Source organism: Poecilia mexicana, unplaced genomic scaffold, assembly GCF_051168715.1.
Source record: "Poecilia mexicana isolate PSO_F unplaced genomic scaffold, ASM5116871v1 scaffold_2, whole genome shotgun sequence".
NCBI lineage: Eukaryota > Metazoa > Chordata > Actinopteri > Cyprinodontiformes > Poeciliidae > Poecilia > Poecilia mexicana.
The window spans coordinates 12,756,197-12,779,903 of NW_028263371.1; the positions used below are offsets into that span (position 1 = coordinate 12,756,197).

The 23,707-nt window shown below is 38.9% G+C and overlaps 2 protein-coding genes across 2 annotated transcripts in view; both read left to right on the plus strand.

Annotated features, from left to right (window-relative positions):
- The window catches only part of cacnb4a (calcium voltage-gated channel auxiliary subunit beta 4a), a 35,761-nt gene extending 22,339 nt beyond the window's left edge, over nucleotides 1-13,422 (plus strand). Inside the window, exons 5-16 of the mRNA XM_088003851.1 lie at nucleotides 2-121; nucleotides 522-644; nucleotides 1,353-1,480; nucleotides 2,906-2,982; nucleotides 3,162-3,181; nucleotides 4,079-4,159; nucleotides 6,877-6,935; nucleotides 7,020-7,129; nucleotides 7,264-7,415; nucleotides 8,225-8,320; nucleotides 8,451-8,627; nucleotides 10,841-13,422. Coding sequence (XP_087859977.1) covers nucleotides 2-121; nucleotides 522-644; nucleotides 1,353-1,480; nucleotides 2,906-2,982; nucleotides 3,162-3,181; nucleotides 4,079-4,159; nucleotides 6,877-6,935; nucleotides 7,020-7,129; nucleotides 7,264-7,415; nucleotides 8,225-8,320; nucleotides 8,451-8,627; nucleotides 10,841-11,107 — 1,410 coding nt within the window. The 3' untranslated portion in view covers nucleotides 11,108-13,422. The remainder of the gene's footprint in view (nucleotide 1; nucleotides 122-521; nucleotides 645-1,352; nucleotides 1,481-2,905; nucleotides 2,983-3,161; nucleotides 3,182-4,078; nucleotides 4,160-6,876; nucleotides 6,936-7,019; nucleotides 7,130-7,263; nucleotides 7,416-8,224; nucleotides 8,321-8,450; nucleotides 8,628-10,840) is intronic.
- Nucleotides 13,423-13,517: 95 nt separating this feature from the next.
- arl5a (ARF like GTPase 5A) lies at nucleotides 13,518-21,844 on the plus strand. The gene is made up of 6 exons (XM_015000380.2): nucleotides 13,518-13,886; nucleotides 17,383-17,443; nucleotides 17,580-17,727; nucleotides 19,485-19,568; nucleotides 20,916-21,067; nucleotides 21,178-21,844. The coding sequence occupies exons 1-6, from the start codon at nucleotides 13,841-13,843 to the stop codon at nucleotides 21,224-21,226; spliced, it is 540 nt and encodes a 179-aa protein (XP_014855866.1). The 5' UTR covers nucleotides 13,518-13,840; the 3' UTR covers nucleotides 21,227-21,844.
- The last annotated feature ends 1,863 nt before the right edge of the window (nucleotides 21,845-23,707 follow it).

Genomic DNA, 23,707 nt, shown 5'->3' on the forward strand with positions numbered 1-23,707 from the left:
GGGCTCAGCTGATTCCTACACAAGCCGACCGTCTGACTCAGACGTGTCCCTGGAGGAGGAGAAGGAGGGCGGCCGACAGGAGAGGGAGCAGCAGGCCACCGTTCAGCTCGAGAGGGCAAAGGTTAGTTTCAATGGGGATTTTTCACAAGGCAATCAAGTTTTATATGAAACTCCTGCAGGCCGAGGCGGCAGGTCTGGTAGAACCTTACAAATGTTCAGACTTTTACAGTTTTAGAAGAAGAGATGGAGAACGTGTCCCCTCTATGCCTTTAGTTTGTATGAAATTCAAATTTAAAATGTTTTGGATGAATTCAGTGACTTCAGGATTCAGTCCTGTTTTAATTAAATGATTTTAAAAAGTCATTGTGTTCCTGCAAAATCAGTTTCAGTCACACTCACCCAAAGAAGTCTAAACAACAGCAGTTATTACAAACTGTGATTTATTTCTGTGTTAAACAAGCTTTCTGGCCTTGGAATGAGAGCCAAATTTGACGATAATTAACTTTTATTGCCTTTTACAGAGTAAAGCAGTGGCATTTGCCGTGAGGACCAATGTGAGCTACTGCGGAGCGCTGGAGGAGGACGTTCCTGTCCCCGGCACCGCCGTCACGTTTGACGCCAAGGACTTCCTCCACATCAAAGAGGTTCACGATACGCGCAGTTTATCACTTCACCTGCGGACCGCCGAACTTGTTCCATACTGTAACATTTTCAACCAAGCAGTACTTTTATAATTGTTTGGTTATGAGTTTTGTGCAAGGCTTTTATTAAAGCTGCTATGTTCATAAAATAAGGATATGGATATTTGAACACCTGCGTTTTTTCCTCCTTGCACAAAAACACCGTAGTACGCCCAATTCTAAAAAATATGGGACTGAAATGCAAATTTCACTGTCTTGCAGGAGTGTTCATATCCAGTGAACTACATTTTATCTGGATGTCATGTAATATGCTAACAAAAAAAATTCACAATTGTCAAATGTGAGGAGAATAATAGAAACAAACAGCATTAGGAGGACATAGAAACGCACAGAAAGCTCATGGATAAGGCTGTGGCGGTGTTTAAAACAGGGTCAGATCATAAAACAACAACAAAAGGCTTTAAACACTGAGAAAGCTAGAAAGTTTCAATCATCTAGAGGCAATTTGACAATGATGCAGCTATCAGCTGGACCCAAATGGACCCAAATATTGTATTTTCATTTAAAAAATTAAGTTTTGTTCACTTTTCCTCTCTTTATTTAATGTAAATAAAGGTGTATACCTCTTTCTCTTTCTCTGAACGAAAACTGAAACATAATCTTGAAAGTTTTGTGTTTTTTCCAGCTTATTTCCCCCCTTTTGTTTCGCAGAAGTACAACAACGACTGGTGGATTGGCCGCCTGGTGAAAGAAGGCTGCGACATCGGCTTCATTCCCAGCCCGCTGAAGCTGGAAAACATCCGGCTGCAGCAGGAGCAGAAGCGAGGACGCTTCCACAGGTGAGCATCGGACGGGTGGAGACGTCAGGAGTGGCAGCAGATGACCTAAAGGTCGACAGGTAGCAATTACTGCAGCAGATGATTGAGCATTTCAGCAAAAAAAAAAACAATTTTGGCACAGATGTTTCCTAGAGCTTGCTGTTTTGAAAAAAATAATGATTAGCTACTCCAAATTTCAAGATGTCTGCCATGTTCATTAAAGAAAGTTTATTTTGCCACTATTTATCACAGATGAATACACCTGGTGTCAAACTGGACGCATAAAAATCATATTTACTGATAATCATTTGACTTTTCAAGACGGTTATTATATTAAAATTAACTTTAGGACTAAATCACCAATTAGACAAATTAGACAAACTAGCTTACATGTTTTGAATGATAGAAGTCATATTTTCTGGTTTACGTTTTTCAAAATGGCCACCATGGTTGCAATAAACTAAAATCACCAATAGCTAGTTATTGCTAACCAAAAAGTTAGGTTCACTAAACTAAAATCTTAGCTCAGCTGACACTAAACTGCTAAGCACGTAATAAAAAATGTTAGCTGAAGCTAATGCTAACCATTAGGACAACCAAAATGGGAAATGGGTGACATATCAATAATCGGTTTCAAGGGCTCAAAAACGGCAGCCATCTTGAAGAATATGGCCGTCATCCTGAAATTCAAGTGGCTAACTTGGAAATATGGAAAACATACGTCCATTTTTCTCCCACACTTGAATAATTTTCACAGTAGTATGCTGCGCTACCAGGGGTACGGAGAGTCTGAAGGAAGGGCAGGGTGTTGTGGGTTTGTGTTTAGGAGAGAAACACTTCGGGGACGAGCAGCCCAGGCTGGCAGTGAAACAAACACATAAGGAAGAAGTCGGCTGGACAGCCGCCAGGCTGCGCCGTGTGGTCCAGCCTCGCCGAGGTGTTCCTGGACTGCAGCCATCGCAAAATTTTCCATCAGATGGGACTGTTGGGTTTTCACCAACAAGATGATTAGTGATGCTGAGACGACGCTGCCAGATTAAAGACCTGGCAGCTCAGACCGTTTTGCTTTTGTGAGTCTTTTGTTGCAAAAAATAGAGTTCGGTTCGCTTAATGAACTCCCCCGGTGTTCAGCCGTGAACAGCCAGGACTGTTGACTCATGCGGTGATTAATCTAATCTTTATTTTTATTTAGTTATGTATATTATTTATTTACCAGTCTTTACAATGACGTTTCACATTGATTGAACGCTTTCATTTTGCCTGTTTTTTATTTTTATTTCAATTTCCATGTAGAATTAAACGTGGGTACATTAAGTTGAGATTTCTTTGTATGATTTAAATGCGCCCTAATTGCATTGTTTGCTTGTTTTTTTAACAGATGCAACACAGAACTTCAGATTTATCAGATTCTTTGCTCTTTCCTCTTTACTTTCATCACTGCAGCAGCAAATCCAGTGCAAATTCCTCCTCCAGTCTGGGAGAAATGGTGTCAGGGACGTTCAAACCAAACCCAAACTCAGCAGGTGACTCCCATACGTACTCTATTGATTTTGAGGGGGAGAAAAGATCATTATCTTTTCAAAACTGAATTTTATTGCCTCTGTATTGCTTTGATTGTGTTCCTTTTTTTCTTATATGACTACAATGAAGAAATTTTTGCAGTGCACTTCATTGCATTTTCTTTTGCCACTTTTAATTTCAGGAAAGCAAAAACAAAAAGTGGTAAGTGTGATTGATTTCCTAAACATTTCTGTTATATAAACAAAATAATAATTATGTAATTCCACCTAACAGCCTACAATGTGTTTGTTACCTTCTTAATCATAACTTTATGCTTAATAACTGGAAGGTCAGGTTGCCAGACCAAATAGCCGTGAACACACACACTCTTATTTAAGGGCAGCACATATGTTGCATGTTTTTGGACTATAGGAGAAAACCAAGGTCTAGAGAAAAAACACACACGCACAGAGGAAACATGCAAACTCCCCTCTGAAATTGTGTGTTTTTTTCCCAAGAATATGTTATAAGTGAACTTGTGTTCTAGTTGGATTTTAAGCAATATACAAACACATAGTTATGCATATCTGTAAATAAGGTGGTGGTGGGGGAATAATACACTGCTTTAACATTTTTGCACACATTCTAAAAGAAAAATGCACATTGCAAATCTATCCAGAGTGAATAATTCGCCGATCGCTGCGGTTGTATTATGGCTCTATATTCTAGGTTTTCAGATCTGGAGACTGACGACTTTGCAAATTCTTTTTCACAAAGTAGCTCCAATTCAGTCAGACTGGATGGATAACTCCTACATATTTACAATAATTTTTAATGTCGTTATTTAATATTTGGTTTTAAATTGAACTTTGAGCTTTGGAGGTTGACTGAGCCATGAATATATCTAAGGAAAATGTTTTTGAGTTGACTGACTTTTACGAGGCTTTATGCTGAAACTAAATCAACGTCAACATTCCTCCCAATTGTTTGGTTTCAGTGGAGCGATACATAAAACAGCCACTTGCTGCTAAACATATTGGAGGGCCACAGAGCGAGTTGGAAAGCTTGAGTGACACTCACGCGATGTGACTGTAGCTGTGTGTGCTGTCACCTCTCCAGGCTGAACACGTCCCGCCGTACGACGTGGTTCCGTCCATGAGGCCGGTGGTCCTGGTAGGTCCGTCCCTGAAAGGCTACGAGGCAAGTCTCAACCTCTTTCTTTTCTTTTTTATTGGTAATTCTCACATCATAAACTGGAGTACTTTTATTTCTCAACCAGTTTTCCTCTCAAACAGTGTAACTCTACGCCGCTGCGTGCAGTGATGACTTTTTGTTCGTCGGCTCTCACAAACACGACATTAAAAATCAAATCTCCTCACTTATTATCGGTCGGAAATGCAAACCCAGAAAGGTGACGGGGGGCGCTGAAGTCAGTTGTCATGGAATCACGCTCCTCGCCTCCCGTCCCGGCGTTGCCTTGGCAACAACCTTCTGGGTAAACCGCATCAGTCTGAAAAAGTGGAGCACGGATCGAAATTAGAAACACAGAATAATGTGAACCGCGCTTTGAAATGAAGTGTGTGGGACGGCGAAAAAGAAACAAAAAACATTAAAAAATCCTAAATCCTTTTCACGCCGGGCGTCTGTTGCTGTTGGTTTTGTTTCCCTTAAGCAAAGGTAGAGCAGACAAAAAGTGGATTTGTTATTTTTGCTGGTTGAGTAGGTGACGGTGAAAAGGAGATTTGTGTGGTGCGTCAGCCTCCTGTTAAAATGATACAGTTGACCTTCTGTGGCTGTAAACTCTTCTCTGAGGACATAAGAGCTGCAGGATCACAAGCAATCTAATAAAAGTACAGATGTGCAGCTACACTGTCAGTCAGCGCACATGCAAGTGCTCCATGCTCCATCACAAACAGCATCAAGACACAATGAAATCGAGCTTATTTGACTTATTCAAATTAAAGATTTGGCAAAGGCAGAAACAGTGACATGTGCTTTGATTCACATATCACACACACACACACACACACACACACACACACACACACACACCAGAAAGCTTATTTTTTATGTTTAGGGGTAATTCTCTGGTACGAAAACATGTATCTTTATTTCATTATTTATCTGAGTTGCCCTTTAGTTTTTCTTTCTCTATATCTCACAGTTTCTTTTACGACAAACATTTCAAGAAAGTAAGGAAATGTGTGTATGGTCACTTAATCAACCAAACAAAATGTTCTTACTTTTTCTTGAAAACTGTGTTTTATGTGAAAGTGTGAACATAGCTAGCTAGCTTCTGCTAGCTACGTAGCAGCTAATACGCTAATCGTAAGTGAATAAACTGAGGTTCTAGTGTGAACTAAAGTCATTAACACAACCTACTAGCAGCACTGTTTTATCATCTTATTGGTGGTTAGTTCTGATTAGGCTGCGTGGTTCAAAATGGCGGACTCTGAAGAGACCGAACTGCTCTCTACTCTAACCCGACAAACTGGGTCGTAATGTTCAACCAGTTGTTTCAATCCATTCTACAAAACCTCAGTCTCAATAGAATAACCAAGCTGTTTTAATGTAAATGAAAATATGTTTAATACTCAACGGACTCGTCTCATTCTTAATTACATTACTTAGCTGTCTACCGCTATCTTTTAAACTCTAAATGAAGCGTTAGCATTTGGAAGAACCTGCCACCAGTAGAGCTTCTCTGTGGTTCTTTTTCCTCCATTTGATTGTCGATTATTTAACCTTGAGTTTGAGGTTTTAATCCAAACCACGCCGTCAAACGGCACTTATATCCGTCAGCAAAGGTTAAATTAAAAGTTGCAGTGTTACTGCTCCAGTTACTCACCTGTATGGTGCCCTTGCTGCAGTTTCTTCAAAACGCTTTCCATATCGGAGGCTCCGGCTCAGTGGAGTGTGTAATGCAAAGATCTGGTTCACTGGGAAGCGCGCTACAAGGAGTAATAGGATCCTTCTGTCCATTTTCTGCTGCATTTTAACATAGTACATGTGTGGTAGGTAGCATGAGTATTTTGAGCTTTTATAGACATTATTGTGTAACGATTTCTTGAGCTATGAGAAGGCATTGAAATGTTTCGTCTGTTGCGATTTTTGTCCCTTCTAAAATATGTCAGATGATTTCATACATTGCAATCAGACAAACATGACCAGAGTAAATACAGAAAGCAAATTATGTTTTTTTTTTGGGGGGGGGGCGTAAAAGGGTATCCAAAACAACCAGACCCTTTTTAAGAGTTAGCTTATAACACTCCATTAATGTTTTACATCATTGTGAGGGAATTTTTGGCTCACTTTAGTTTTAATTCAGCCACATTGGAGGCATTTTTAAGCATGAACGGACTTTTTGGGTGAAGTCACATCATCCTCGTTTGATATACATGCGAGGCTAGTCAAAAATATTTGTGTGCATCCATTTAGAGAGGGACTTCCATGTGTGCTTTGGATTAACAAGTGATCTGAATCTGGCATTCTCTTTCCCAGTTGTCTGGTAGAGAGTAAAGTTCATGACTACATCAAGTCATCCTAGTACTGAAGAAACATAGCAACCTTGGACGTTTTACTACCACCAGTGGGACTTTCAAAATGTTTCTCTTTCTATTCATCGGTTGGCAGAATATTTTATTTCAAGTCTTTATTTCATTACCCACTGGGTATCATTCATAGGTTGCTCTTTGACGACGTCAGATAACTTTGTGTACTTAGAGGGTTAATGAAATCCTCATTTGAAAACTTATCTCTGACGTGAAAGCTTGTTCGACAATCTAAAATTTTTGCATGACAAAAAAATGTCAGGACAGAAGAAACCTGTAAGGTCTGGCAGTACTGAACACCACGGCCGTTTTCGCTTTCAGTCTTTTCACTACTTCCTCTTCCGTCTCTCTGACTCGTGGCTGTAGGTGACGGATATGATGCAGAAAGCGCTGTTTGACTTCCTGAAGCACAGGTTCGATGGAAGGTGAGCAGCCAGCGTTAACAAACTGTCCCTCATTAGGCCGCCGCCGGGCTGCCAGTGCTCACTCATGTGTATGCCTCGTTGCAGGATATCCATCACTAGGGTCACCGCCGATATATCGTTGGCCAAGAGGTCAGTACTTAACAACCCCAGTAAACGGGCCATCATTGAGAGGTCCAACACCCGCTCCAGCCTCGGTAAAGCTACAGGAACTGTCTCACTCAATGATGTGCATGTCTCGTGTGCGTGTGAGCAGATTAAAGTCTCGCGTTCAGTCTCATGCAGCTGCTTGTTCACAGTCGCCCTGCTGTGTGTCTTTGTTTTCTTGCAGCTGAGGTCCAGAGTGAAATAGAAAGGATCTTTGAGTTGGCCAGATCGCTACAGCTGGTGGTGTTGGATGCAGACACCATTAATCACCCAGCACAGCTTATCAAGACCTCATTAGCTCCCATTATTGTCCATGTTAAGGTGTCATCTCCTAAGGTAAGGCTGAAAGCAAAATATGTAAAAGTTCACTGCCTTGGAGTTAAGAGCACTTCAACTTTTTTATATTCAAGTTAAAACCGGCAGATATTATTTGGTGTTTTACGCGACAAACCGACACAAAGTAAAACAAAACACAAACTACGACCTAACAGTTCTCAGATTTATTTATTTAATTTTTTAAAATCTCCACAGCCTGATGCTGCCACCACCATGCTTCGTTATGGGGATGGTGTTCAGAGTAATCTGTAGCCAATCGGTAACATAGAGTTTTATTTAGGGGTAACAAGATAAAGGCAACTAAATTCAAATGCATGCCACACTTTTGAAATGTTTATTTGTAGTTTTGTGTGAACGTGGCTAGCTAGCTTTTGCTATCCACATAGCAGCTGATATGCTAATCTTACGCGAATAACCTGAGTTTCTAGTGTGAACTAAAGTCATTAATTAACACAACCTACTGACACTAACATTACTGTACAATTTTACCATCTTATTTCATCATGTGGTAGAGGTTTGCTTAGTTCTGATTAGTGGTGGACATTTTGAAAATGCTGTTTCCAATTCAAGCGTATGTGTTACTCTGCGTTAGCTTAACACATAAAATCCTTGATCAAACTGATCAAAGTTTTTGGTTGGAATGTGACAAAACGTGGAAAAGTTCAAAAAGTGTTAATACTTTTGAAAGGCATAAAAATTACTAAGAAAAAAAAACAGTATTCTAATGACAAGCATGAATTTTTATAGCTGTACGTACTCCATATTTGGAGACATTTAACTGAGTTCTCTGCCTTTAAATGTGTTGACAGGTCTTGCAGCGTCTGATCAAATCACGAGGGAAGTCCCAAAGCAAACACTTGAACGTGCAGCTTGTTGCAGCAGAAAAACTAGCCCAGTGTCCATCTGTGAGTAAACTTTAAGCACTCTCCAATGCTGTTATTAGTTTTATCTCTGCAGCCACGAGTGACGAAATTTGCAAACTCCAGCAACTTTTCCTGGCTCTCCTTCCCCCTTTTCTCCCCTCCCCAACCCCAGGAGATGTTTGACATCATTTTGGACGAGAACCAGCTTGAAGATGCCTGCGAACACCTGGCTGAATACCTGGAGGCGTACTGGCGCGCTACTCACACTTCACTTAGCACGCCGCTCAACCCCCTGCTGGGACGCAATCTGGGCTCCACTGCTCTCTCCCCGTATCCGGCTGCCATCCAGGTGAACACAGAGTTGGGTTCTGTTTGCTTGTTTTCGTTCGTTTATTTTCAATTCATTTTCACCTTTCTTTACATGTAATTGAATATTGAACTGTTCTTCATAGTTTTGTAGTTATCTTCTTTTTTTTTTTTTTTGCCATTTTGACCCGTCAAAATATCAAACCATTCAAATCAAGCTTAACCATAAAACTCAGATCAAACACTTTATTATTCACCCGTGTCTTTTAAAACTTTGAAAAATGTTTTCATATACCTTAATCTTTTTCCAACATAAACTTCAGTGTTTTTTGTTGGTGTTTTCTGTGAAAGTGCAACACAAAGTGGAGCATAATCATGAAGTAAAAGGAACATGGCGCCTGATTTTTTTGTATTTTTATTCTTTTCTAAGAAAAATCTGAGAAGTATGGAGTGCATTCAAATCAATACTTTGTGGAATAACCTTTCACTTGAGTTAAAGCCACAGGTCTTTGGATGTATCCACAAGACTAAGATTTTTGTCCATTTTTCTTTAAAAGAATAGCACTGCAATCAGTTCTAACCTCTCCATGCTCAGGGAATACATCCATGCAATATGCCTCCCACAAGTCTGTTGTCTACTTCTTTGCTGCTATCTTTCTTTTGATGATGTAAACTGTGCCTGGTGAAAAAGGTCAGAGTTTGTGATATTGTGATAACCCTCCTTTAAACTTCTCCATAGCTTTCTCCCTGACATGTCCGGTTTGTTTCTTGAGCCTCGTGATGGAAACACGATGTGCATCGCACTTTGCAGACACAGTCAGGCCATTTTTATTTGCCTCAGAAATTTTAGTGAAATACACTGATGTTTGTCATTGCAAAAAGACAAAAATACGGAAAAGGTTAAGAGGTGTGAATACCTTTGCGAGGTAGAGGATTGGTTTTTGGCTGCGCCTACCAGCCACTCCTCATATGATGCTCATCATGACACAAACGCTGCAGAAAGTTTCATGTTGCTTCCTGCAACAGCAAACCAAGGAATCTGCTATGGACCAGAAATTTTCCCTTCTGTTACTTAAGTTTCTTTTGCTACTTATAAAGAGTTTTTGAATTGATGTTTAGAGTTCTTTACCAGACTGGCTGTGTGTTTTGATTTGTTAGCCACACGTTTCAAATCATCACATCGGACAGTTTTATTTTTTTTTTTTCCATTCAACCAAAAGTTATTGTTTTTCTTTTTTGTGCTCTGTGAGTCACAGGCCTTTGTTTTCACGTTTAAGGAATGCGTGTTTGGCTTCAAGTCATCCGGCAACATTTTCCGGATCTCTTCACGTCAGATTGGAATTTGACTTACAACACTGGCAGATATCCAGCTACTCTTATTAAGACCCGTTCTACTTTTAGTCTGTTCTGCTTTGCGTGTGATTTTAGAAGTTAAACCATCTAGAAATTATTTTATTCTTTTCACAATTTTCTTTGGGATAAGATTGAATGCTTTGTTTCATGCAACAGTCCTCTCTAGTCTTGTTTTCATTGCTTCACAATCTTCCTTTAAATGTCGGTGCTTTGTAAGGATCTGACTCACAACATTGGAGTTAAATGGAGACACAGCTGGGGATTTATTTAAAACACACTGCTTCCTGGTGTGACATCATAAGGGAAAGAAAACAATCAGGAAGAGAATAGTGGACCTCACTGAGTCTGGTTTCGACTTGATTACAATTTCAAGATGGTGCAACCTTCATCTATTCAAACAATCATACTGAAGACACGTGGTGGAAATGTGAGGGCGTCAAAGAATTTAATTGAAGAATACCATGAAATAAAGACAATTGGTCAAAACTCAAGCGAAGAGAAGTTTGTGGAAGAATACCCAAACATCTGCCTTTTTAAAGGATATTTCTACCAAGTACTAAGCATATATTTCGTCACCTTCCTAAAATATTGACCTAAGTCATGTTTTGACTACAGAAATGATTTTTGGGAAATAAAAAAAGGAGGTCGCCACCTCTTTTTTTTTCCCAAAAAATTATTTAAGTTAAAAAAAAAAAAAACTTTTTGGAAAAAATGACTTATTCCATCATTTTAGGAAGGTGAGGATATTCTTTCTCTCACTTGTTCGGCAATTTTGGTTATCCTAGCGAACCTAAAACAGGACAAGTTTGGTCTGCGTTAAAGTCAGACAGTGAGGAAATTGGCTTTTTCATGCAGTATGCATACATTCAAACTGCACATTCATAATATTTCTCTCTCAAATAGGCCCAAAAGAATCGAAACAGCAACCACACGACTACCGACCATTCCCCCGTCGAGCGCCGCAATCTGATGCCTGCGGACGAGAACTATCACAACGAGCGGGCCCGGAAGAACCGCAACCGCCTGTCGTCGGGCTCACAGCACAGCAGGGACCACTCTCCGCTGATGGAGGAGGACTACCAAGACCCCTACCAGGACTCTTACAAGCCTCACCGCAACCGCGGATCCCCAGGAGGCTACAGCCAGGACTCCGCCAAGCACAGGCTGTGAGCCGATAGTCGCCCGCGCCGAACACGATCGCTGAGGCGGCGGTGGCGACCTGATGAGTCTACTTCAGTCATGTGAACTGGAACTATCTCTTATGTCTGTGTAGTACCTCATATCCCCCTTTTGACCTTGGTTGTTGTTGCCAAATGGACATTTATAACCTAATAATAATAATAAAAAGAAGAAACAACTGCCTTTGCTGTGACGTGAATATGAGGGTGGACATGTAGCACAAGAACTATGTTTTAAACGAAGGGTGGAAGTTTAGCTTGTTTTAATGTGTCACACAAGTAGCTTGTAAGTTAAATCAACTAGCAAGTGAAAGAGTGGGGTCTTCTACACTTTCCCTGCCATCTGGCTGCCCCTGTAGCATGTAGGTGGGGGGCTGCAAAGCCGGTGCCAGACAGCAACTCGGCTGCGACTCAGCAACTGAGTGCTTGTTTGAACGTATCTTAAGACATGAGGGAAGCAAAAATATGCCATTAATAATACATTTGTGTGCTACCGTCCTCGACGTGAGCGAGCTTGTTCAAAAAAATTCTTGACTTTTGCTAATTGTTTACAACATTACATATATTTTCCTCTTCGAAGTTCATCCAGTAGCTTCCCGAATCCCCTTCTTTACTTTCCCTGAACTCCCATTTTTGTTCAATCGGTCGTATGCAAAGTTGCGCAAATACAGAGATGTTTAAAGCTCCAAACCTCAGGAATGAGGGGTCACCAAGACCCGGAAGTGTAGCGTTTTGTTATCTTACCCGTCTGGATAATTATGGGTGTATTATTTTAATATACAGTGTCTTTCAAGAGTATTCACAGCTGAATTTTTAATTGGGATGAAACACGGTGGTGGCGGCACCTCTTGCTTCCTCTTTTGCTAAAGAGGAAGCAAAAAAAAAAAACATCAATCTTGGGGGAAATAAAGAACTATTGGAGTATGCAGAAGGTATGCTAGGTGTCTAGTGTTAAAGTGGTCCTGTCAAAGTCCAGTTGAGATTATTTCTACGTAATCTCACTGAGCTTCAATAGGCAAAAATGTCAGCCTCCTGATCTGGATCTCCTGATTGAAGCTGCAATCAAAACAAAATGTAAGCGCATGTATCATTCTCCTTTCATTCCAAATGATCTGGTACTTTATGTTGGTTTACCACATAACACCTTAAATCTAATACATTAAGGAGTGAGGTGGTAACACGAATGCTTTTGTAAGGCACTGTAGCTGTAGTGGAATGCTATGATGTGCATTTCGTTTGTTTTTGTTTTTTTGTCTGAGTTTAGCAAGGCATGATTATGAAAATACAAGAGTGGATTTTAGTTTGTGATATATTGAGGGCTTCCATGTGTAAATATTGTCAAAAATGACAGAAGAGAAACCTAAAAATTCTACTTTTGGTAAATCTGATTACATTCCATTGGTTTAATTCAAGGTAATGCATATAATTCAGATTAATATTTCTTTTTAAAAGGGTTTTATAATAACTGTAAAATGTTCACCGGGCAGAAGCTGATCCTGACCGTCGTCTTTGTTTTCAGGTGTAACTTTTTACATTATTTTAACGTCCGTTAGAAATCCTTGGATAAAAATGGAAAACTACAGAACAAAGGAAGGACTTTTCTATACCCATTAGAGCTTTTGCTAGCCATTACTAACAGTTACATGTAACTATCTTTAACCAAACAGGAAACAAATGTTCCCTGTTTCCTGTTTGATAGAGGTGATAGACTTGAATTTAATATAATATGAACTACGTGCTAGTCTTTATCTGATTTTTTTTACCAAACAAAAAGCAAATTATAAGAACATGCTATTTATTGATGTGTTTACAACTTGAAAAATGACTGGTTTTAAGTTTTTATGTGCCTAACGAATGAAGAAAAATTAGTTTTTCAGTACCTGATCTGCTGATTACCATTTATAACCAATTTAAGGGAAAATCAGAGGATTGTGATCAACCACTTTCATGTCTTTCCGAATTTCACTTCTGTTGCAGGCTGTTTCATGCTAAATGTAATGGATTTTCCGGGTTTTTTTTTTTTGTTATTTATTTATTTAAATGTACACTGCCAATAAACAGGAAAAATAGAACATAATCTTACAATGATATACTCTTGAGCCTTGTATTATAACATGCAGCGGTTATTTTCATTCTATGGGTCATAAATGAGTAAAATCTTTTGTTTTTGTTTTTTCCAAATAGTATAGTTTTAGCACCAACATAAAAATATGAAAACTGGTTGTGAGAGAGTGATAAACTAATTAGAATGTATGTGTGCATCATCCTTTTACAACTGTATTGAAATAAACTGCACTGTTGTATGGATGGTAGTTTTATCCTTTTTATATTTATTATATTATATTATATTATATTATATTATATTATATTATATTGCAACTGAGTGATAGTGCGCATGCGCCAACTTGACAGCTCAGCGCACTTTACAACAGAACAGCCAGCTGATATCAACCACATAGCCACACTGGTTACCACTTTCGTCTTGGTTCTCTCGTTCCTAGCCGTCATATTTCCATATCATGTCTTCTGGAAAGGGACTTCTCAAGTAATATTAGGCGATACCACCATGGAGGTTGTAGTTAAACACTTTTACAGCTATTTGTCGGTGTAGTTACCAGGCTAGCTAGCTAGGTCAAGTTGATAGCAATACATATCATCAATGCTAGCTAGCTAAGTGGTAGCCGATATTTCCAAAGCTGGCATCGAACAAACTTCACCGTTAGTCATGGGGATACTATTTACGAAGCTATGGAGGCTTTTCAATCACCAAGGTAAGAGTGCTCGGTTGGTAGAGGATGTGAAATTATGGGAAGTCGTGGAAGCTAATTGGCCTCTTTGGTCGTAGAAGGCCCACTGGTCTGTTCCCTCACAGCAGCCAAGAAGCCAGCTTTATGTGCATGACAATGTAGAAATGTTTCTTGTCATGACGATTAAAGTGACCGTGTGGGGGAAAATCACCCTCATTTAAATCCACTGTTTTGCTTTCATTTGTCGAAGAGCACTGTTTCCTAACTAGCTCAGTGTTGATTAGCCGTGTACTGTATTATTTATGCTCCCAGCTTTTGGGAGCGGAGGTAAGTGAAACCGCGTCTTGAGAGCTTGAATCGGTAAACAGGTCTTTTCGACACCCCCTGTAACGTGAATCCCGTTGAGTTTGAACCGATGCCACCGGCATTATGAGCGGAGAGGAGGCGGTACACAAACAGAGCACTCCACAGTGCACGGCAGATGATTACCGGGGCAAGTAAAGATCAATGGGTGAATCACATTGACTTTGCTCTGCCACTGTTAGCTCGTCACCTTATCAGAAGTATGTTATTATAATACAGATTACTATTTATCTATTGATTTGGACCCTCACCGTCGTGCCATTTTAAACTGTCAGCTATTCTCAGTACATGCCTTCAGAAGCTAACTCTGTTTAATGCGTCTGGTGCATTAGTTAATGAAAACTAAAATGCTGTTGCTTGATAATCCCTTAGCTTTTCTGTATTTTATGTAGATCAGTTCCTCCTATAGGGTTTATTTAAATCTTTTGTTGTTCAGTTTGTATTGCCAAGCAGCCCTGAAATGTTCCAGTGTGCTCTACAATGACTGCTTTAGTACCAGATATGATGTTTAAAGGGACAGAAGATAATTTAGACTAAGCTTAATAAAAACAAGCATCCCGATGAGAATCTTGGTAAAAATGTGTCTTAACAGTGTTTGTGACGTTTGCCACATAGTATTTGGTTAGTTTGTACAATTAAAGATTTGAATCAGTAAAAAAAAAAAGACCCTTATAGCTAGGATCTTTCTTTTGCTTTGAAATTTTTCAAATCTGTGTGAGTATGGAAGAGGGGTTTGAAAATGTTATATCTTCATCATTGCTACCGTTGACTTCACATCCTCCCCATGAAGCCCACATGTAAAGATGTTAACAGTTTCTTCATACAAACGGTTTGCAAGCTGCAGAATTTCACACCTGCGTGACCTTTCTTACTCTTTGCCGTCTCTTTTCCAGTTGCACTTTAGCTGGCAGAGCAGCGAGCTGTACGCACAACCTCATCTGAGCAAAACACTGTTTGTTGATCAAAGGTTTTCTGAAATAAGCTTCCCCACAGAGTTGTTTTTCAAGCCTCTGCAGCTTCATTTTTCTGAGTGACTATAACGGAGGCTTAAATGTTTACACGAGACATTTTGGGGTTTTGTACTAAAATATCCAGTGCTGATTTACTTGAACTGAATTTATAGTTCCAGTGAATGAGATGCTGTTAATTTGACAAGTGATGCCACATTTCTTTTACAAAGAGACGTAAAACGGAATAAGGATCCCATTTGAACAAGGAGGCTGAACAAATCAGATTTAGTGAAGTTTTGCTCATTTTTACTGTACCAAGTAGAGTTTGAATCTTTATATTACTGCATCAAATGGTAACTTAAGATGACAAGTGAGTTGTTTTAATTTTGTGAGCTAATGAAGCAGGTTTACGTTGCAGTTTTTAGACTTTTTTCATATATGAATTAGTAAAAGCAGTAGAAATAAAATTTTTGTATTGGTATTAGTCTGTTTAGAAAACAATATCAGGGCTGATTCCAGTGTATGACAAGCCTGGCGGCCCACCAGTCTTTAATTGCCTCCCCGCCAGGCTAAGTGTCGTTTATTTTAAATAGGGTTTTTTTATGTATACACCGCAGAGACAGGCAAAAACAGTTAAGCTAGGTTTGTAGTTAATGCATTGAACTGTGAAAACCTTCCACCTGCCTGTTTCCAAATTATGATGCCTGGTCATGCACCTTCAGATTTTTGTAACTTTTAAAGTTTTTCAGGAACACAGCGGGCCGCTGGTGGACTGCATTAGCTCCCCTCCCGCCAGCATTGCCAGGTTTTCAGGAATATCGTCCTGCGTAAACTCCCCACTCATGCAAAGAGATCTGTTGGGCCAGCTATACCTGTCAAAGTAACATCTGAATGAATGACAGGACCAATGTAGCGCCATTGAACATTGCCTAAACATTATAATTTCATTTTGACTTGTTCACGAAGGTTGTGTTCAGTAGAGTAAATCTATCAATCTTCATGGAGCCAATTTGATTCAATCAGGGTCTTTTAAAGGTTAAAAACAGAAACGCACAGGAAAATGACCAAATCAAGAAAAAAGACAGAAAAACAAATGATTATTGCAAATGGATCTAAGCTGAAAGTGAGAGAATTTAATAACCTGAGTTGGCGAGCGGAGGAAACACCGTTGAGTAGATTAGCAAGGAAACACTGTGTAGATATTCTTTGTAATGGGAATTTAATCAAATTACTGTAGTAAAATGCTCAGGTGTCACAATGTCGTGAATAATAAGAGTATAAATGTGCCACAGTGCCACACTCCTGAAAATAATCTTTTTTTTTCACAGGTCTCAAGTTCAATTTTACGTTTGTGAACGATTCTGTTTTGATATTCTAAAAAATACACAAATATCAAGAGCAGATAACAGAAATCTAATACCACCTGGTCTTGAATGTGACTGAATCAGCCTCGTAGTTCAGAGATATGACTCGCATCAGAAAGTGTAGTAAGAGAACATCATAATTTTATGGGGACTTTTATCTTTTCCCATCATGTTCCAGTTTCTGCTCATTTGACAATTACGAACAAAACCAACTGGTTTTTGTTCCTCTTTTTTTGTTGTCACAGGATCTAAATGTAGGAACTTTTTTTCATTATTACTGTTATTCTTGCCATAACAGATGCTACTTAATCAACAGAGAAAGCTTTCTCTCTCTCTCTTTTTAAGCATGGTACCTGTTCTTTGGACCTTTCCCCATAATAATTGCATCTGCGTGTAAATATTTGTGCTCCAGTCCCCTCATGAGCAGTTTTGCTGTGATTGATCTGTGACTTTAAAAAGAGTTCACAGTTTTCAAAATCTCAGCCAGGACCCAAAAAGGGAAGTGTGGGTGCTGTGGTGGCGCAGGGGCAAAGCACAACCCACATATGGAGGCCCTGGTCCTCTTGGTGGCGGTTGCAGGTTCGATTCCTGGCCTGACTACATTTGCTGCGTGTCTTCCCCCTCTCTCATGACCCTCTTTCAAACTACTTTCAAATGTAGGGCAACAAAACCTTAAAAAAAAAAAAAAAAAAAATGGGGAAGTGTGCTTCCACGTCAGAAAACACAGCTTTCATCTGCTGAGTTTATGTAAGAGACACGTGGCCAATGCCCAGCCGCTAAACCCACATTATGAATTCATGGTTGTTTGCACATTATTTGATATGTTGCCTCTCTGCTTTTCAGAGCACAAAGTCATTATTGTTGGCCTGGACAATGCAGGCAAGACTACCATTCTTTACCAGTTGTAAGTAACACCGTAAGCTACAATGAAAGTCATTAAATATGCATGCTTTTTCTCAGTAAATACGAAGCTTATTTGTTGAGATATGACACGTTGGTGTTCGTGTTCGATAACTGTTATTCTTTGGGTGATTCTGCAGCTCAATGAATGAGGTGGTGCACACTTCTCCTACGATTGGAAGCAACGTGGAGGAAATTGTGGTCAACAACACCCATTTTCTGATGTGGGACATCGGAGGCCAGGAGTCTCTGAGGTCGTCCTGGAATACGTACTACACCAACACAGAGGTGGTTGTTGTTCCCAGCTGCTTTTATCTTGCCGTTTGTGGGGAAAAAAAAATGTAATCTAAAGCAGAAAATGTAAATGAAGCACAGATTTTTAGATTATTGTTTTCCACTAAGTACTGATGTATTTTTTCGGGGAAGCTTTATCTCAGCTTGCAGTGGAGCTCTAGATTTACGAACACCTTTTAAAATTTGTTTATGCAAAAAAAAATAAAGAAGAAGAAGAACCAGGTTGTTGTACTGAAGGAAACATTTGAGAACCAAATTCGGTACTTGCATGTCTCCTCGCTTTGACGCAGCTGATTCAAATGACTGAATTACGTCTCTAGTAAGTTTACTTGCTGCATATCTCTGCAGGTTACAGCTGAAGAAACATTCATTTATTCAGCTGATGTCAAATGCTGTAAAAAATAACGGCACACTGCAAAAACACAAAATCTTTCCAAGTATTTTTGGTCTAGTTACTAGTCCAAATGTCCTAGTACACTTGAAATAAGACAAAAGTAAATTACAAGTAACTTTTCAGCAAGATATAGAGTCTTGTTTTAAGTACATAATTACTTAAAAGTAAAAGTTTCATTTTCAGATTACTTCACTTGTAACAAGACATTTTTCCCATGTTACAAGTTAATTTATCTGCTATTGGAACTAGGACTTTTTCATCAATTTTAAGGAATTGTGTATTTGGAAAAGCACCCATTTCTTGCTGAAAGCTTAGTTTTTAGTTAGTCTTATTTCAAGTGTACTAAAATATTTGCACTAGAAACTAGATGAAAATTACGTGGTAAGATTTTGTATTTTTGAAGTGCACATAAAGAGTTCATGTGGAGTTTAGAAAAGTTACGGAGATAGAAAATGAAGTTCCCATTTCTTTTTTGTTTATTATCTGAAAATTAGACCTCTAATTTAACAAAACCTGTTCTTAATGATAAATGATGTAATTTATCGCTGTGGCAGAAACTTAAATTGCTAACCGTTTTTTTTCTCTCTCACATCTTTGAGTCTGTGCTTTAATCTGGACTTAAAGCAGTTAAACTAGGAAATCTTAAAGCTTTTTTCTTTTTACAAACAAAATGTATGAAAAATTTCTAAAGTAATCAGTTTGTGCTGTAGATCAGTTCAATCCAGATTTAGTGTACTCTCTATTAAAAGACAGCAACATCAAAAAAGTATCTCTCGGACAGACGGCAGCGTTAGACCCTAACATGTTTATCGTGTTGTTCCGTCGCTGGTGAAATATATGGATAAAACAGAAAACGTAAACATTATGTATACAAATGTGTAAAATGCCATGAAGAGAGCTGGAAATTAAATTTTGAAAATACCATTTTACCATTACGTAAAAGGCAGCCTTTTATGTAATGTTGTAGGAACCATTATTACAAAATGGCGTTATTTGGATTCTCCAATATCCACTCATTAATTTTAGCTTATGTATGAACATGAACAAATGATGAATTTTATTTTTTGACCCTTTTTGAGACACTCAGATCATGTAGTGTGAACTTGACTGAGCAGGACAGAAAATACCCTGCGCTTATAAAGTCTGCAATGAGAGAAAAAAAAAGTTAAAATAACAGTGAGAAGAATTTTTATTTGTCTAAAGGATGTGTGTGTGGGCTTCTCACACTAACTTCTAAATAACTGCGAATGTTGATGGCTAGTGAGAGTGTGACTGATTATGTGGCGTCTCTGTTCTTGAAAATGTAAGATGCAGAGTTCTGTTATTAATAGACTGTTTGTCTCTCCTTTGTGTCCAGTTTGTCATCGTTGTGGTTGACAGCACAGACAGAGAGAGGATCTCGGTGACCAAAGAAGAGCTCTGCAGAATGCTGGCACATGAAGTGAGTCATAATCATGTATGTTTATAAATCAGCAGGTTTAGACGCATTTCCACTGAAGATGCTTCATGCACACACTCATATATGTGTGTGAAATCAATAATTCATTACCCTTGTCATTGTTAGCTTATGCTACATGATACAGCCGTGGTGGGTGAGAACAATATTCATGGAGGTATTTATTGTTTGTTTTGTGCCTAATCTCCTTTGATTGGAGCTTTTCTTTGTAATTTGAGCCAAGTCACTGTTGGTGACTCACACCCAGCAGATCTGGTTATAGAGTGAGAACTGTCTCATCAGCTCTTATCTCTGGAGTCTGTTATTGTACATTAGAAAGCACCAAAGATTATGTTCTTCTCTGGTGTTACATTTAAATGTTGTCATGTTTTTTTTGCTGGCTCCTTTTAGTTATTTTCTGACTTTAAGTGCCTATAATCTTGTCTAGAAAGGCTTAAAATGCTTTAGGAACATAAGTTTAGATGCTTGAAAGCTTGAAGAAATACTTTCTTGCAACGTTTTCTGACTTGCCGCCTACAGCTGAGGTGCAGTTGAAAGTAAAGCAAAAGTATGAATATCCTTCTCAGTTAAATGAAAAGAACAAAGGAATCAGCTTTGGGCTTTTGAGATTAGCTGAAACTTGTAGATTAAGCAATAAAAACCAAATAATGGTGAATACATGATACATATTGGATGGTCTTTGTTCTATGATTTGTTTTATAGAGGGATAGACGATATATCGGCTTTAACATCAGTATCAGGCAATGTTAGTCTTTTTTTTATACATATCAGTGTCGGTCCGATAACTAAAACTGGACCAAATATTTATTTCCATCTTGTTCCCGTTTGAATATGTAATGTGGGTAGTGAAGTCACTTTTACAGTGTCCACAAAGTATTTGGAAATGCATATGGTAAATATCAATTATCGCCCATAACAGCAGTATTAATATCTGACATCAGTCCAAAATTTCATCTTGTGATGAAGTTTGAGCTCCTGTGTTCAAATTGAAGTCATGTTTAAGCCTTTAATTTATGTTTTATGTGTGTGCATACACCTTGTTATTAGTTTTATTCTGCTTTATTTGTGCTTATAAATACAAATTTGGTTAAAAAGTTTCTTAAACATCTTGTGTTTGGTGTTGGATCTAAATGGCGAAACACAAAGAAAGGAAGTTACAAAACCCTCCGAGGTTTTAACATCTGTTTAATTTCTGCTTTGCTAGAAAGAAAACATAAGAATATGATTCCTTTCTGCTAGTTTTGAATTATCGAGGCATGTTTGTTCTTTTTTGTGATTTAGAAAAAAAGAGAAAAGAAACTAGTAAAAAATATCATTCCTTTTCTTTCACAGGATCTACGAAAAGCAGGTCTGTTGATATTTGCGAACAAGCAGGATGTGAAAGGCTGCATGACTGTGGCTGAAATCTCCCAGAGCCTCCAACTTACCTCCGTCAAAGACCACCAGTGGCACATCCAGGCCTGTTGCGCCCTCACCGGGGAGGGGTGAGAACAACATCTACTGAACTCTGTCATTGTGTTTTTATCTGGGAGAAAAAACATAAAAACATTCATTATGAAGCTTATCCTAACCGGCTCGTCTCTGTCGCCTCCAGGTTGTGTCAAGGTCTTGAGTGGATGATGTCACGGCTCCGTGTGAGATGATGACGACCCTCATGAATTTGTTTACAAGCGTGCCCGTTCTATTTCTTCTTTTTTTTTTTCTTTTTTTGTCTGCCTCCAGACTAAAGGATGCGACGAGGTCGGTCGTTGGGACGGCCTTCCCCTCAACATCATTTCCTTCAAAGCTGACATGGACAGACAGTTGGCGGGATCTTGTGTTTTTCCTGTAATAATTTATTTGACTAAAGACATTTAACTCGGATCAAGGAAAGAAACTTTTTATTTTTCCAGAGGGACACAGAGAAACAGAATATTTAAGGTGAAATTCCTGCACGGTTTTCCTTCTCAGAAACAGACAAAAAAAAAAAAGTCAAAGTGTCTGACTTGGAGCTGTAGGTGGACTTCTTTCTTCAGCTGTATGAGTCGAGCCCACGGTGGCCTTGCAGTATTTCCAAACTGGCTGTGGTGGTTTTCATCGCCCCTCCTCCCTGTGTGTTACAGTCCAGTATTCTCCTTTAACTTGGTGCCTGCAGCAGAATGTTCAAGTGATGATGGTCAACGGTGACTGAAACTTGCTCGATTGAGGGTGAAACGTCACAATATGCCCTCTTACCATCAGTCCCTATGAAAATTCACTAAAATAAAGTGTTTTTATCTGTTTGGGTGAACTTCTTTGGTTTTTTGGGGGTTTTTTAGGCCAAACTATTTCTTAAGGGTTAGGGTTTTTACATCTGATCTCGGTCTATTAATTGTGGGGTTATGCCTTTTTTTTTTTTTTTTTTTTGCCCTTTAGGGGGCAGACTGTTGCCTGAGCTCATGTTTCCTGACTCTTTAGGGAGTGATGAGCAACCAGAGGAGTGGAGCGGAGTGAACCATGCATGAGGAGGAGGAGGGGGGATCGGGTCAGAATGAGAACACACAACGAGGGTTGAAGAGATTAGCGTTAGCTTTGAAATGTACTAATAAAGCCCTGGATGTTTCCAAGAAGACATAAAACCACATCAATTAGACAGTATCTCTGGTGAAGATATCCAAAAAGACTTCAAAGAAATTCAACTTTTTATTTCATTAAGATTTTATTTTTAATTCAACCTGTGATTTGCTTCCTTTTTTAACCAAATAATTGGTAACATAACTTCATTGTTGCACAATTAGTAGACTTATTTTAATAAAGTCTGAGCTGTACATAAACTTCTACTAGTTATTGGATGTAAGGTGGTGTGTGTTTGTGTAATGTATGAGCGGTGGCCAAGGAGATCGATACCCTAAATTGAGGTGTGAAAAATTATCAGTTTCTGTCAGCTATAGGTTTAAAGACTAAGGGAAAACTGTGGAAACTCTTGACATTTTCAAAGATATTAGTGTATGACCAGCAAAGGTTTTGTTACAAATGGTCAACAGTGTTGAAGAATCAAATGGGAAGCTCCCAGGAACAACAGGCTGTCGTATATCAGAACTTCAACCTGCCTGGACTGAACAGAAGTACAAGATATTCAGCACTCAGAGACATAAGCAAGGTCAGGATGACTGAAAACACCCAGATTAGTTCCAAGGAAATCTGAAAATTGATGTTTTAAAGGTTTTATGGGCAGATGAGATGAGCAGCTCTTGACAGAACCAATGGATGGGTTGGATCAAACTAGTAAAGATGCCTACTTTAGCTCAAGTTGAAGTAGGTAAAAAAAACAACTTCCTAATAACTGTACACACTGTATATTGTACATGTGTCAAACTCAAGGAACGGGGGCCATATCTGGCCTGCCGTAGCTTTTTATGTGGCCCTCTAGGCTCCAAATTACCGTACATCAATAAGTCCCTCCAGTTTTTCCTCAAAATTCACACAAAATCAACAGATTCCACATTTTTTCTGATTTTTACTGCAAATGTTTCTCAAAATTGGTCAAAAACATTGAGTTTAAGTGACTGCTGCCTCAGCCTTACTTAATGTCAAGTAGTCAAATCACATGTAACATCATACATTATCTCAAATAAATTCCTTACAAATATTCCTAAATTAGCATCACATCACAAAAAAACTCCTGGAGGAACAGCTATTTATTCATATTTTAACAGTTTAATGGCTCTTATCATCAGATTCTGGCACAACCGGCCCTTTAAGAACATTCAGATTTTTGATGTGGCTCAATGTGGAAATGAGTTTGACACCCCTGGATGTGTTTTGTTTTTTTAGATTATGCTTTCCTTTTTTCAGTTTCCAAGTTTCAAGGGAGTTCTAACTGGAAATCTCTGATTTTCGATTCCACAGGGTCATAAGACGTGAACTAAAGACCCATTTCTATTCCCTGACTGCTAGGCTGGATGAGAACCCAGACATTTCTTACTGTCAGGCGTTGTGAACAGAAAGTCTGTGGATCCGTTTCTCTTCCAAATGTCCTGGAATGATGTTGAACTGCTAACTTCATAACTTCCTTCAGCATAATAACGATCCCAAAACACTTAGCACAAAAATGAACATACAAATAGTTCAAAAGACACAAAATCAACGTCTTTCATGGCCGTCTC

Coding starts and splice junctions, on each gene's coding strand:
- arl5a (XM_015000380.2), top strand. CDS start 13,841: ATGGGGATACTATTTACGAAGCTATGGAGGCTTTTCAATCACCAAG. Junction 13,887..17,382: donor GAGGCTTTTCAATCACCAAG/GTAAGAGTGCTC, acceptor TCTGCTTTTCAG/AGCACAAAGTCATTATTGTT. Junction 19,569..20,915: donor GCAGAATGCTGGCACATGAA/GTGAGTCATAAT, acceptor TTTCTTTCACAG/GATCTACGAAAAGCAGGTCT.